General features: G+C 37.7%; 1 protein-coding gene across 3 annotated transcripts in view; it reads right to left on the bottom strand.

Annotated features, from left to right (window-relative positions):
- Positions 1 to 4,268: 4,268 nt before the first annotated feature.
- Positions 4,269 to 15,229, bottom strand: part of BBOX1 (gamma-butyrobetaine hydroxylase 1) — a 92,029-nt gene continuing 81,068 nt past the window's right edge. For all 3 annotated transcript variants that reach the window (XM_009186403.2, XM_009186401.3, XM_009186404.4), the window contains exons 6-8: positions 12,796 to 12,992; positions 6,163 to 6,329; positions 4,269 to 4,652 (exon numbers count right to left, since the gene is read on the bottom strand). In XM_009186403.2, the coding sequence (XP_009184667.1) occupies positions 4,492 to 4,652; positions 6,163 to 6,329; positions 12,796 to 12,992 (525 nt within the window). In that variant the 3' untranslated portion in view covers positions 4,269 to 4,491. The remainder of the gene's footprint in view (positions 4,653 to 6,162; positions 6,330 to 12,795; positions 12,993 to 15,229) is intronic.

Raw genomic sequence — 15,229 nt, 5'->3', positions numbered from 1 at the left:
GTCAGCAGGCCTGTTATCTAAGGGATGGAGTGGGGGGTGTGACTTCTCCTGGGTCCCTTGGCAGATGGTACTGCTGGCAAGACCAATGCGAAACAGGTGTGTATCTAAGTCCGTAGGAAGATGGGGACTGTTTTGGGGTCTTTAGCTAGTACCATGGTCAGTGAGCCCTACACCTGGGTGTAGACTTGCCTTCTCAAAACAGCCCTCTTTGGTCTTGAGCTTCACTGGATTTCAAACCTCCTACCTGGTTCCCAAAGCTTCTACAAAGGCACTTTTGTCTGTTGATGGCTGCCAAATTATAGTTGCTGTGGAGGGATATGAGTGGGAAACCTCCTGCTTTATTATCTTGCTGACCAATCTTAGGCTGAACTTTGAAGGAAGAAGGGGAGTTTTCCAGGCATAAAGGGTGGTAGAGCAGGGTATTCCAGACAGCTGGAAAAAATGTGCAGAGACTCAGAGGTATGCTCCAAACCATAAAGTCCAACCAAATTACATTTTCATTGCAAGAAATTTTGGTTCACATCCCTCCTCAAAATGTTATTTAACATAAAGGAATATTTTTGTTTATAAAATACCTCTTGTTTCACAGTTTAAATTCCTGAAGAGCAATTACCCTCAGCATCACCCTGTTTTTCTATAGAATTTCTTTTTTTTTTTTTTTGTTTAAATGCTTTATACCAATATTCGTTTGCTGGCCCTTTAATGGTTGACTGGGGAGAGAAGTAGAGACCAGTGAAAATACTTTGTGACATGTAATTCTGGTAACCTGTGGAGTTATTTTGATGAACTAGCCAAGTAGCTAACATTCTCCAAGTCAAATCAGAGAAATGGAACAGAGAGTAAGAATCCATGCTGCCAAATAGGGGTAAATTCTAATCCAACTTACATCAGGTCTATTATGAGTTTGGAGAGAAGTCAAATCTTTAGACAATTATATCCAGGAAACCTAATCATCTTCAGTTAGCACCAGGTGCTGTAGCCCATAATATGTCATGTCCTATATAACACTTCAGAAATTGTTTAACTGCATCCAAACCTTCTGTCTCTCTTTTCCAGGACAGAAATAATATTTGCGATACAGAAGGAAACAGCCAGGCCATGGGGTAGTGTAATGGAATGCTGTTTTTTTTTAGAGACAAAATATAATATGTAAGAGATTTATCTGATTTTGAATATAAGCCTTCTCTGATTCTGAGTTTAACTGATTCTATAGGCTAGGCCAATATCATTAGCTTATCATCAAACCATTAGGAAGGTGACTTTGGTCACATCACTAAATGTCTCCATGAAAACAAATGATGATTTCAACTACCATCTATATACTTTGCAAGTGTAGATGTCTAATTCAGATTTCTGTTCTGTAGTCTATGTGCACATATATTCAACTGTCAGATGGAATAGCTCAGTGGCAACTCAAGCTCAGTTTGTTCAAAATTGATTTTATTGCTGAACAAACTTGGTCCTACTATTGTGCACAACCCATTTCTCCTAACTATAAACTGATAGGACAACAAGTTAGACATCTCCCTCATTCTTTACATGCAGTGGGTCAAGTCCTCTAGATTTTTCCTTCTAAGTATCTCTCTACTCCTTCTTCTAGTATTCTAATTCAGTGCTCCTTAATTTTGCATCTGGCTTCCTGTAGTAACCTCATAAATAGATTTTTGGCCTTTTCTCTTGCCCATTTACAATTCCCTTCACCATGAAGCTAGATGAATCTTTAAGAAATGAATATCTAATCAAGGCACTTTGCTGCTTAAAAACCTTTAAATGGCTCCTAATTGCTTTCAAGATGAAATACTAACTCCTTAATGCAACATGCATTTAGACATTTCATGACTTGATCATTGTTTCTGTTTCTACCTTCATATATCCCTTTTCATCCTAAATCACCCTCTTCCTCTGCAAACTCTGCTTTTATAACTAATTTATAGTTAATGTCTATTGAGTACTCACCCTCATCCTGGAACTATGCTAAATGTTTTATATCAGTATTTTCCAAACTTCACTGATGATGCATATCACCTGGGATCCTTGCTAAAAATATAATTCCTGGTCCTCATTCCAGACCCATTGAATCATAATCCTCAGGGAATGATCTGGGAAGATGTATTTTTTACAAAAGCACCATGGGTATGAGTTATCAGCCGAGAAATTTGAGAAAACACTACTTTACATGAACTTTCATTTAATCCTCATAAAAATGTAATGGCATAAGAACTGTTATTAGTTTCATTTATAGATAGAAATAATGAGGCTTAAGGGGAACAGTAACAGTTATTTGTCCAAATATTCATTATTATGGTTTGAACCTAGGCATACAACCCCAGAATTCACATTACATCGTAATCTATTTCTTTCACTTGTAAGTCAACAAGTGCCATGTTTCCACTCTCAATTCTCTGTGCCTCTTCTGCCCTTTAACTTGGAGTCATTTCACCATCTTTGCCTGGAGAACTACTATGAACCTTTATAATTCAAATCAGACTGAAGGTTTTCTTAGCATTCCCAGTCTGGTTTGGTTGCCTTCCTGGAGGTCATTCTGTTAACATGGCACATTATAATCTATATCCTCATCTGTTCCCCTACCAGACTCTAAGAAGGTACATTTCAAGTCCTTTGGTATTCTTCTTTTAGCAGATGCCTGACATATATCAGATATGTGATAAGTATCTGTCAAATAAGTAGAAGTATAAGAAGTCACTTTAGCTGGGCAAGTGCCTCGGGTTTAGATGCTATGAATGGATGAATCTAGGGTCACTCCAGAAAATTACTTGTTTTTAGGTATTGAATGTTGTGTTTTAGAACCAGGCCATGCCTCTTGAATTTACTTGTTTTTATTCTAGGAGCATTTTAGGAGGTATAGGATTGAGAACCCAACTCATTCCCTTTGTAGTTCAAAGGAATCAAATGCGTGATATACTACAGTAGACCAAATCAAGACCAGATGATAGAAAAGGACAATGAGGACCCCAGAAAGGGGCAGTGTTATAAGGGAAGGAGGAGTCTTGACTGGAGATGTGGACTTCATGCCAGAATTCAAAGTGTCAGAGTGGTGTGCCCACATGGGCTAAAGGTGGTTTTCATCTAGACTCCCCATGCAATGGGCACACTTTGTGGAAATTGAAGTGGATGTGGAGCAAAAGTCAAAACAACAATGGAAGTAATGTTTTCACTTGGTCTTGAGGCAACAGGTAGAGAGCTCTGCAATGGTGGCAATAATTAAGACTTTTTGAACAGGAAGCTTGATTAGGTCCAAAAATTTATGAACTACCAGGATTTCAGCAAATGGTAATGCTAAGTCTTCTTGGCAGGGGTAGAGAGAGACTGGATTCAATAAGAGTAGGACTTCCATTGCTGGCAATGACACCTGTGTTCCATCACTAGGGCAAGGCAGTGACTATGGAGGAAGCTGGGACCAACAGGTAAAGCTGTCCAGAGATTTGCAGACATCATGTTATTCATAAGTAGTACATATCTCTTAGTTTTTCCTTTTCCAGTTGTTAGTCAAAAACAAGAAATGAGGAGATCTGATTCATAGACACATGGAAACAATACTGACAGTGGTTGGGAGTACTTATTCGGGACAAGAGAAAATTAGACTAGGCTGAGCGCAGTGGCTCACGTCTGTAAGCCTTGCATTTTGAGAGGTTGAGGCCGGCGGATCACCTGAGGTCAAGAGTTTGAGATCAGCCTGACCAACACAGTGAAATCCTGTCTCTACTAAAAACACAAAAAAATTAGCTGGGTGTGGTGTCAAGCACCTGTAATCCCAGCTACTTGGGAGGCTGAGGCAGGAGAGTTGCTTGAACCCGGGAGGTGGAGGTTGCAGTGAGCTGAGATCGCACCATTGCACTCCAGCCTGGGCAACAAGAGGGAAACTCTGTCTCAAAAAAAAAAAAAAAAAAAATTAGTGAGACTAGATTTTCTCTTTATTCGTCATGTTTCGATGTCATAATTTAGGTAGTAAAAGAAAATGTTGGAATCACTAAATTGGTGAGGTCTGGAAATTTGGATAATAGAATTCTATAATAAAAGTGCATACAACAGATCTTTGGAAATATAAACCCTTTTTCCAAGCATGCTAAACATGGTCATGTGCAGTCTTGCAAATTGAGATCCTACAGGCAACAGGGTAAAAGCATGTTTTGAGACAAGTTTTATTTGAAACGAAAGGCTTATTTGAAGAAATGCTTCATTTGCTACAAAAACTATTTGTAGACATTCTGGAGATACTCATATATGGGCAAAAGAAATTAGAGTAGGCATGCAACAGAGCAGAAAAGATGCTTTATTTGCAAAAGAGTGGTGAAACATCTAAAAAGTTGACATTGTATATGATTACAAAGTAAAGAGTACTCTTGTGAGAGAAGTTACATGTTCATTGTTAAGGAAATTATATGTAAATGACAAAATCATGGTCTGTGAATAAGGTGTCATATCTTACAAATATACTCATTGGAATCTTACTAAAATTATCTACAGGAGACTTCAGTTTCCATTCTCGACCCTCTGCCTTAAGATACGAAGCCTTGACAGGACCACATCCCAGTCAGCATAAGCTCCTTCTAGATGGCGGGATATCTCAGTTCCTGCTTCATAGCTACGTCGGCCATGAAGTAAGCGCCAGTTATCAAAAGTAATCACGTCACCTAAAGAAAAGATTTTTTTCAGTATGAATAATTGTGTGTTTAAATGACTTACAGAGCTAGAAAATGTAACATGCAAAACACAGCTGCTACTTGGTTCACATCAAGAATTATTGCTTATTTCTTTACATGAAATTGCACATTTGCTTTTCCACACAAATCAGGCCACTGGATGCAAACTGCTTTAGGCCTAATGACAATTCAACTACCTAGCCTGGTAGTCTCCTGAAGGTACTTTAATCATTCTTACTTAAAATATTATCTCTGTGTAAAACATCTGTATCTTTTTGACTGATCCATACCTGATTAGAAATATTTCTTCAGCCAGCGCGGTGGCTCATGCCTGTAATCCCAGCACTTTGGGAGTCTGAAGTGGGCAGATCATGAGGTCAGGAGATCGAGACTGTCCTGGCTAACACGGTGAAACCCTGTCTCTACTAAAAATATGAAAAAAATTAGCTGGGTGTGGTGGCAGGTGCCTGTAGTCCCAGCTACTGGGGAGGCTGAGACGTGAACCCGGGAGGCAGAGCTTGCAGTGAGCTGAGATCAGGCCACTGCACTCCAGCCTGGGTGACAGAAAGAGACTCAGTCTCAAAAAAACAAAACAAACAAAAAAAAAACAACCAAAAAAAAGAAAAAAAAACCCAAAAAAGAAGAAAAGAAAAAGAAATGTTTCTTCTCAGTTTAACAGCTTCAGAAAATAAAAAGGATAGTGACATTCTTGGTTTGTCTTCTGTGTGCCTAGTATTTTATGTAATATTATTTCGAAGCCTTATAATAATCCTGAAAAGAAAGTATTCTCTCATCTTTTCACACATGAAGAAACCGAAGCTTTTAAAAATTGAGGAATTTACCCAAAACTACACTGCCATTAAATAGTTGAAGCTTGGATTCTAACTTGTATTTTTTTGTATTTTTCCCCCCCATAATGTTTTCATTTTATATGTTGCCATTTTTAAAATTAACCTGCTATGACTGCATGGCAATGGATTTATGGAGATTCATATTAACTTATTACACCAAAGATCAATTAAAAGTATATACAAAGGAAAAGAATCTTCCATTTGGCCAAATCAACAGCAGAGAGAAATTACGCCTTTTACTGTAGATGCCAAAAGCCTCAGGTTTGATGGCACTTTACTGAGTAGAGATGGTCCAGAAAAAATATAATGCTTTCTGCTTTTTTAATTTCAAGTAACTGGAATACTTTAGGTACTACTTTATTTCAGGTAGTACTGTCTCCATTAGTAAGCCCAATGAGTAAGCATTACTTGTGTGTGTTAAGAATAAGAGTCATGAGGATATTTTTATTTGTTTATCATGATAGAATAATTAAGCATAAGCCTCAATGAGGGCCAGGAGTCCACTACTTAAGCAAGTCAGTTGCTCACCAAGATTCTGTTGTCGGTGTTCTATGTGATACCTGAGAAAAACTGCTCTGGATATAATTCTAGATGGTAAAGGTTGAAGAAAATCCATGCTTTTGGTTGTTTGAGAAAATGTATTCACTGACCTGGATTCATCTTGAAGGTAAACTTGGATTCTTTGCTGTTCATGAGGTCAATAAACTCCTTCAGAGCAGCATAAAAAGGTTGAACTCTTTCAACAGGCACATCAAATACTGTGTCCCTAGTTGCATTATTGAAGTTGATGCGAACCACTTGGCCTTTATCATCTAACCTGTTTTATTAAGAGAAAAAGTTAATATATAATTCATGAAATATCTATTTACATTGATAAGGGTCAATTCCTCTTCAAAGATATTTTTGAAACACCATATTAAAAAATCCAAATACATGTACAGAAGATCTTAAGGCTACTTGTGGTACAGTGTATTCCTTGTTTTTTCATTCATTCATTTAGATTTTTTTCTAAATCTTACTACTTCAGTGCCAGGAGAATTCAACTTAAATTAAAATAAGTATTACTGAGAGATTCAAGTTAAAAATTTTGTCATGCTTGGTTAAAGTCATTCACTCTTTGTTATTTGAAACAGGTATTAAAATCCTTTCATGTCACAAATTTATAGGTCAATTGTTCTATGTGTTTCATTTATTAAGGTTCTAAGTGTGATGGTTTTATTTGGGGGGTATGATGGGAAGAAAATTCTATTTTTAAAATGGTTTGAAATGCATGATTCTAATTCAATCCTTAGTTTACAGGTGGGAAAACTGAAGCATGAGAAAAGAAGGGACTAGCCTGAGGTATATTCTTTCCATCTATTTACTCATCCTACCTATCTTAGTATTGAGGCTTCCAGAAGACAGTGCTATATCTCATTTAATGTTGTATTCCTAGCATTCAACATAGAGCCTGGACATAACAGGCAGTTAATAAATATTTGTTGCACATGTCACTCTCTATATTTTTTAGTACCTTGGGAGGGCACTAAGGTTTTTGTTTTGTTTTGTTTTTAAGTAATTTGAGAGCTCTTAATGTTGTGATCTCTATTCTCTTTCTTAAAATATGGATTATCGCCATGCCAATGTAAGGTAATACAGCTTTTAATAAAAGGAAAGAAGGTCGGGCACGGTGGCTCACACCTGCGATCCCTGCACTTTGGGAGGCCAAGGTGGGCAAGGCAGTTGAGGTCAGGAGTTTGAGGCCAGCCTGGCCAACATGGCAAAACCCTGTCTCTACTAAAAACACAGAAAAAAAAGCTGGGCATGGTGGCACATGCCTGTAATCCCACCTACTTGGGCGTGGTGGCAGGCACCTGCTTGTACCTAGGTGCCAGAGGTTACAGTGAGCCAAGATTGCACCACCACACTCCAGCCTTGGCAACAGAGTATGACTCTATCTCAAAAATAAATAAATACATAAATAAATAAATAAGGAAAGAACATTATTTCTTAGATTTGAGCTTTGGTGGTTATAATTAGCAAGACATGAACATCACCCAGATACAGAGGCAAAAAGAGGAAACTGTTTTATAGCTTATTGGGAAGGTGGACCTTCAGACAGTTTTAAAGTGTCGATCAACTTTATCTTTTCTTTAGGTAGAAACAGGATGAAGGCATGCAAACTGAAGGTGGTCAAGGATGGTGGCAAAGTGCCTAGGATTACTCCTGGGAGCAGCACCCTAGAAGGACAAGCGCAGGAAGTGGTAATGAGAACCAACAACTGACCAGGGCCCAGGCTTGGTCAGTCAGACCAAACACATTATCATATATACCTGGGTTTGGTGACCTTGGTTTGGGGTCTGGGTTACATTTAGTGAATATTATCAGCAAATGGGGAAAGATGCCATTGACAGTGAAGTACAAATTCTGACTATCAGGGCCCCTTGTGCATGGTGGCTCTGGGCCAAATGGCAATTGTAATGGTAAACTCAACAGTTGGTGATTAGCACCAATTTTTTGCTTACTGGGTAAGGCCTGAAAACTACCTATTGAATCCACACTGGGAAAGAAAGTAAAAGGAAGGAACAGGCTTTCAAAAAGGCTCTTAGACTCCTAAAACGTAAATTTACATGTATTAATAACAATACAAATGTGACTCACTAGGTAATGCAGTACCCTACTCGCTTCCACATACTTTCACATAAATCAAGAATTCTGAGCCTTTTGGATACAGCTTTATGTACAAAGAATCAGATAGAAGGTACGTCAGCAGAAAAGACCTCTAGGATTTAGTGGAACAGAGAGTACACGACCTTTCAATTACCCTCTTAGAGTTCATGCTGCTGGTTTAAGACCTCTGTCACGGTATCTGAGGCCATTTGCCTGTTGATATTACCTTCAAGATTCTAGCCTTACGGCTTCTGACCCACTTTTCCTCTTTTTTTTTTTTTGGTTCTTGTTATGTGTTCTGTACATATAATATTATCGTCTGTGTCATCCACCAAAGGATGTCATGACTTTGGAACTTCTGGGGGGTCATCTGTTTCAGTCACCCTCAAGATCTGCTTTATTTTTTTCCCACTATTACCATAGCTCCTTGATTTGAATAGTTACGCTAATTTTGAGCTAACTATTCTAGAGTCCTTGGGTATATCCTCATGTATCAGTGAAAGGAATTTTGTGATTAATAAATGTAATGACAGTCAGAATTGGATGCCTCATGGTATACTAGATTAGGTTTTCATTTTTAAGAGTTTACCTATATAGAAAAGTAATCAACTGTTTTTGTGTTTATAGTGTAACACAGTCCCTGCTTTCTTTTACCTACTGTTTACCTGAGAAAACAAGACACAATTGGCCGGGCGCGGTGGCTCAAGCCTGTAATCCCAGCACTTTGGGAGGCCGAGATGGGCGGATCACGAGGTCAGGAGATCGAGACCATCCTGGCTAACACGGTGAAACCCTGTCTCTACTAAGAAATACAAAAAAAAATAGCCGGGCGAGGTGGCAGCGCCTGTAGTCCCAGCTACTCGGGAGGCTGAGGCCGGAGAATGGCGTGAACCCGGGAGGCGGAGCTTGCAGTGAGCTGAGATCCGGCCACTGCACTCCAGCCTCGGCGACAGCGCGAGACTCCGTCTCAAAAAAAACGGAAGAACGCCGGAAAACAAGACACAATTTTATTATTTAGCATTCTCAGCAATAATAGAGGAATGGAAAGCAAATTTTGTTATAAGATATAGAGGGGACATTATTCTGAGGATTGAAGAATGTTAGGGGAGATGGGTAGCTGCTACCTTGAAGACCAACCTACAATGCAAAATTGAATGTTAGCAAGAAATTTGATGCCTAATAACAGAACAACAGGGTCTAATGTAAGTTTGCATGCTGAGGAAAAGTAAAAAGCCACAAAAGATGGGAGTAACTGGCTATATATTAGCTATACATAAAGGACAAATTAATTAAACTTAAACCAACAACATAGTGGCTGCGAACCAGCAAAAGCAAAACATTATCAATGATGCCAACAAAAAACAACCAAAGAAAGGACTTTAAAATGATCTTCTACAGTTTGTGTTGTGAGTACTCCTCACTAGTGGCAGCATTCTGCCTCAATGATAGATACAATGTTTTATGGAACTTGCATTTGTTATGGGAATGCCACTACAGTGTTGTCTACCATATCGTAATTTATGAGAATCTGCAGGAAAAATTTATTTCAGACTTCAAAAGCATCTTGCCTTGTAACTGATTATATTCTGTTTGCTTTGGTTTCTAGAAACTCAGACCTGAAATAGGAATCTCTCCCCAGTGAGTGTGTTGGACTTCATGCATATTATAGCTAGCTAAAATTTATTTTGCATTTTCTAAACTAGGCGCAATAGTAGGGGCTTCCATATATTAACTCTGCAATTCCTACTTCAATCATGTGTGGTAGTATATTTTGTTTTCTTTTTTTTTTAACTGGAAAATATACTGTGGATCAGCACGGGTAAATAATCACATAAGAGATTACACAGCTGGCAGGTAAAAGACTTGAATTTACGTGATTGAATTTGTAATTGATAGGATAGTTGAGTCTCACTGTCATTATTTTTGCTCGTTTCTTTATTGGTTTATTTTTCTTTGTACTGAATTATAACTAATTCAGTCAGCAACATAAAAGACATTTTTGTACTAGGACATACAAATTTAAAAATTTAATTGCAAAGTAAATTAAATTAACCCAAACACTTAGGAGATGGAGGCCCTCTGTTAACTGAGAACACTTTGTTTCATTTCCTGTTGTTGAAAATATACTTTTAAGTGAATTAATGTTAACCACTTGATATTTATTCTCCAGGGGGTTGTTCCTGAGACCTCACAGATGGCCGAATTTTGAAATTTTACTTCAGAAAATATCAAAGCCAAGTCATGAGCCACACGGTGGTCATTCAGTTAATCTAATCTATAGCTATGTTTCTTACCTCTGTTCACTAACCTTGCAGAATCTGTAATCATATTGTGTCTCAACAAAATTTTGATTTGTCATGAATTTTAAGGTAATATTTGACTAGTTAAAACTGTCACGTTGGCCAGGCATGGTGGCTCACGCCTGTAATCCCAGCACTTTGGGATGCCGAGGTGGGCGGATCACGAGGTCAGGAGATGGAGACCATCCTGGCGAACACGGTCAAATCCTGTCTCTACTAAAAATAAAAATAAAAATAAAAAAAAAAAAAATTCGTGGGGTGTGCTGGCGGGCGCCTGTAGTCCCAGCTACTCGGGAGGCTGAGGCAGGAGAATGGCGTTAACCCGGGAGGCGGAGCTTGCAGTGAGCGGAGATCGCGCCACTGCATTCCAGCCTGGGCGACAGAGCGAGACTCCGTCTCAAAAAAAATACAAAAAAAAAAAAAACACCAAAAAACATAAAAACCTGTCACGTTATAACTAAGAGTCTCCAGTTATTTCCTTTTCACCTTGATGAGTGAACTCTCAGAAAATGTCTCAGGTTTATTCTGAACTAGAATTTCATTCTTGGCGTCTATCTTTTTCTCAGACGCTTCCTCCAATCTTTCAGGAAAACGATCTGTTTATACATGCAAATTGTAACCAAAAACTGACCCTTCTCTAAACCACCACTGCTGTCACTCCAGCCACTCACGTTCAAGGCACCGCCATTGCTAGTCTGGAGTCATGCACTAGCTTCCTAGCTGGTCTTCCTGCTACTATCCTTGCTCTTTCTAGCAGTCAGGGTGACCCATTTAAAATATAAAAGTTTTTCCTTTGATCAGGATCTTGCAGCAGCTTCTTGTTTCACTCAGAGTAAATATTACCGTTATAATTTGCTAACAAGACTCTACAGGAACTTGTCCCCATCCGACTTCCTCCCCTAATACTTGCCTCCTTCACTCTGTTCCAGTCACGCTGGTCTGCTTGCTGTTCCTTGAACACCGCAGACATGTTCTTAGGACCCTCTTAGAACTTTTGTTCTAGCAGTTTTGGGAAACTGCTTCTCTTTTGAAAACTCCCTCACTCCTTTAAGTGTTTGCTCAAATCTCAGTAAAGCTTTCCCTCACCACACTGTTTAATAATGCAAGTTCCATCCTTGCTAAGCCCTACAGATTCCCCTTATCTTGCTATGCTTTTCCTTTTTTTGTTAAGCACTTAACAGTTTTAAACATTTATTATAATATGCTCATCTGTTTAAAAATCTTTAAAATTTCCCTCCCCCATTAGAGTATAAGCTGTATGAGGGGAGAAATCTTTGTTTTGTCCACTGATGTATTCCAAGCACCAAGAAAAGTGGCTGGTCTCAATAAATATTTGTTGAATGAATAAATTAATGTACTGGGGATTTAATTATTTTCTAAATGAGTTTATTTTCATACCATTTGGCTGTTTCTCTTAATGGAAAAATTTAAACTCAATTCTAAAATTATACCCCCCTACCAAAATTAATTGAGGTATTATTAAATAAACTGTTGTAGAAACAAAATGTAAGATAATTTGCAAATAAAAGGATAAATTTGTGGCCTTTGTAGGTACTTGGAAAAATCATGATAAAATAATATTTAATAAAAAGAAAGGGAGAACACAAAATGTTCTGTGTAGGTAATATATGATCTTTGTTGGCTTAGCATCTCTTTGGGGAGTCTCCCTGTTTCATTCTCAGTCCGTGTGGTTCAAATGAGGCTGACCCTGCTCCACAGTTGAACATGTGATCCAGGCATGGACAATCAGGATTCTCTAACCCATTGACCATAATGATTGGTTCAGGGATAGACTTGGACAGAAATTAGGGAGTGGGTCATCTGGCTTTATTGTAGGTATTGGGAAATAAAAGCGTTCTTTGTGGTGTGATTACTAGCTCTAAGGACAATGAAAACTTGGAGCTTCTGCTGATCATCTTTGAAAATAAAGCCAACATAGAAGATTGCAAAGCTGAGAAGAAAAAAGGGACCAATATCAGGTGACATTGTTTAACTCTTGGATCAACCTATTTTGAGTTATATTATTTCACTTCTGGCCAAAAGCTTTCTGACTAGTATAATCACATTGATTATAGCTATGTAGAACTTATATTCAAAAAATGAAGTATACGTGAAATCTTAGTTACTTTTCCTCTAATATTAGTTAGGAATAAATTTTATGTAATTTGATAAAAAATATTATAGTGAAAATACTATCACTCTAAAATTGGGTTAAATGTTAATAAAAATAAAGCTCTGAAGTTCACTGAAATTTTGTTCTGTTTAAACTTTAGATTAATGTAGTTTTGCTGTCAATTGTTTTATTGCTATGGGAAATTTATAAGTAGTACTTACTCTATAATTTTGTGTTTTGATTGTACAGAAAAATCACAGTAATCCACTCCAATGTCTGTAAAGTCCACGAAGGTAGAGGATAAAATCTGAAATGCCTGAGGATTATTTTGTTTTAGCTTTTGGCACACATTAAACCCATCTACAATTTCTGAATCACCCCCTGTGACTGTTTGCTTTATGCAGTGAAGAAGCTGAACCTACAAAAAGAAAATATGCATTATTAAATAAATATTAAATTAAATTTTAATTATTAGAATTAAGTAATCTTCAATAAAATAAAATAATACGCATGCACCATTTTTTGATTCTGTGTTAAAGATTCAAAAGGCTATGAATAAACCAAAGCCAACAAACCTTTTTTTGTTTTTGTCTCTCTTATGTTATTGGAAAACAGTTGGGAAGAAAAACGTTGCTTATAATCAATACTGTATAGTTCAAACATGTTACAGTTGAAGACATAGATGCAGGCATGATAATGCTCATTAGCAAACAAAAAGCACAGCTTGTAAGAGCTGCAGAGATGGAGCACTTGATGTTAGAGTAGGCAGGGAAGGATTTCCAGGGGAAGAGGCGGGTAAGTTAGACAAAGGAGAATAGATGAGATTTGGGTTATGCAGAATAGAACGAGAAAGCAAATCAGGTGACAGAAATAATGATGTGCAAAAATGCACAGTTCACTGGGTAATAAAAAGTCTGGCTACAGCAGAGGGCCATAAATAGAAAGAGTGAATCAGGTTGGAAGGGCAATTTGAGGCCTCATGATGGAGAGTCTTAAACATCAGATGAAGGGCTTTTGTACTTGTGCATAGAGGGAATTCACTGAAGTCTTTTGAATACGAAAGTAATGTAGTCGGAACTGAGCTGCAAAGTATTAGGCCAGTGGTGTTATATAGGATTATGATTTTTTTTTTTTTTTTTGAGGAAGGAACTGGTCAGAGTAGCAAAACAATAGCATAACTTTGTTTTTGGAGGATCACAGTGTTCTTTAAATCCTTTTAGATTTTGCCATCATGAACTGACAGAATATTTCAAATGCTAATTTTTAAAAAGATTAGCTGATGTTATTTACATATCTCAAAGCCTGTTAATACTTTCTTTTGTACAGTTACACTTTTAATACAATCTTCCAATAGAAAAAAGATGATGGAGCCTGATAAAACTTTTATTGCTAGGTTAAAAGGCAAATATATGCCTGTCAATGTATAAAACCCAATTTTACTTCATGTGAGTCATTCAGAACCCAAAATATTTTCCTTCTAAATGTTACTTAATGCAGCATGTAACTTCTGCAAAGACAGTGAGTGAAGCAACATCTCTGTTTCATTAAAGATATGGTGACTTATCTCTGCCCCACATAATCCAAATAGATCAAACTGAACTCTCAACAGGTAACTCATTTTCCAGATTATTTCATCTGCACAGAAAAATATATTGGTTTGTTCTATTTGTTATTGAAAATATCAAACCTTGGCACAACTCCCCTGGAATAATTCAAAATGGAAATTTGAACAATAGTACAAACAGGTTGCCTATATTTTATTATTCTAGTAGAATCTAGACATTTTAGGAATCATCTATTATTTAAAAATCTCCTATCAAGTCACTTAGTTTGAATGTTTTATTTACTGGACACAAGTACAAGTTTGTTGCACTTCTTTGCCTCTTTATAGCATATCTACGATATCTCTATTACATGCAACGTGCATGTAAGTATTGAGATACAAAGTATTGAGATACGAAGAACTGTGAGTCAATTCTTGTCTTTAAGAAGTTTGTAAAGTATGATAAAATCTATAAATATTCTATTTTACTACATAAATTATAATAAGTGGAAATTCCAGCTCAGGATCTGTGTGGTGTGACAGAAAACTATATAGAGGCCTGGGTTCAAGTCCAAGTTCCTCCTTAATCAAATGCTACCCTATAAAAGTATTGAATCTTGCCGGGGGTGGCGGCTCACGCCTGTAATCCCAGCACTTTGGGAGGCCAAGGTGGGCGGATCACGAGATCAGGAGATGGAGACCATCCTGGTTAACACGGTGAAACCCCGTCTCTACTAAATATACAAAAAATTAGCTGGGCGAGATGGCAGGCACCTGTAGTCCCAGCTACTGGGGAGACTGAGGCAGGAGAATGGCGTGAACCCGGGAGGCAGAGCCTGCAGTGAGCCGAGATGGCGCCACTGCACTGCAGCCTGGGTGACAGAGCGAGACTCAGACTCAAAAAAAAAAAAAAAAAAAGTGTTGAATCTTGTGTTTCTACCTTAAAGGAATATCAAGAAGAGTCAGATAAAATAATGAAAGTAAAATTGCTTTGAAATAGCATAATGTGCTATGAAAAAGTCACGCATTCTATTGTTCTTCAGGAACATTTATGTAGCCATTTGATCACTTTTCCTTAGGCTTTGAATTTTAACCCAGAAACAAAACTTAAA

Source organism: Papio anubis, chromosome 12 (assembly GCF_008728515.1).
Source record: "Papio anubis isolate 15944 chromosome 12, Panubis1.0, whole genome shotgun sequence".
Lineage (NCBI taxonomy): Eukaryota > Metazoa > Chordata > Mammalia > Primates > Cercopithecidae > Papio > Papio anubis.
This window is presented reverse-complemented; position numbering and strand designations above follow the sequence as displayed.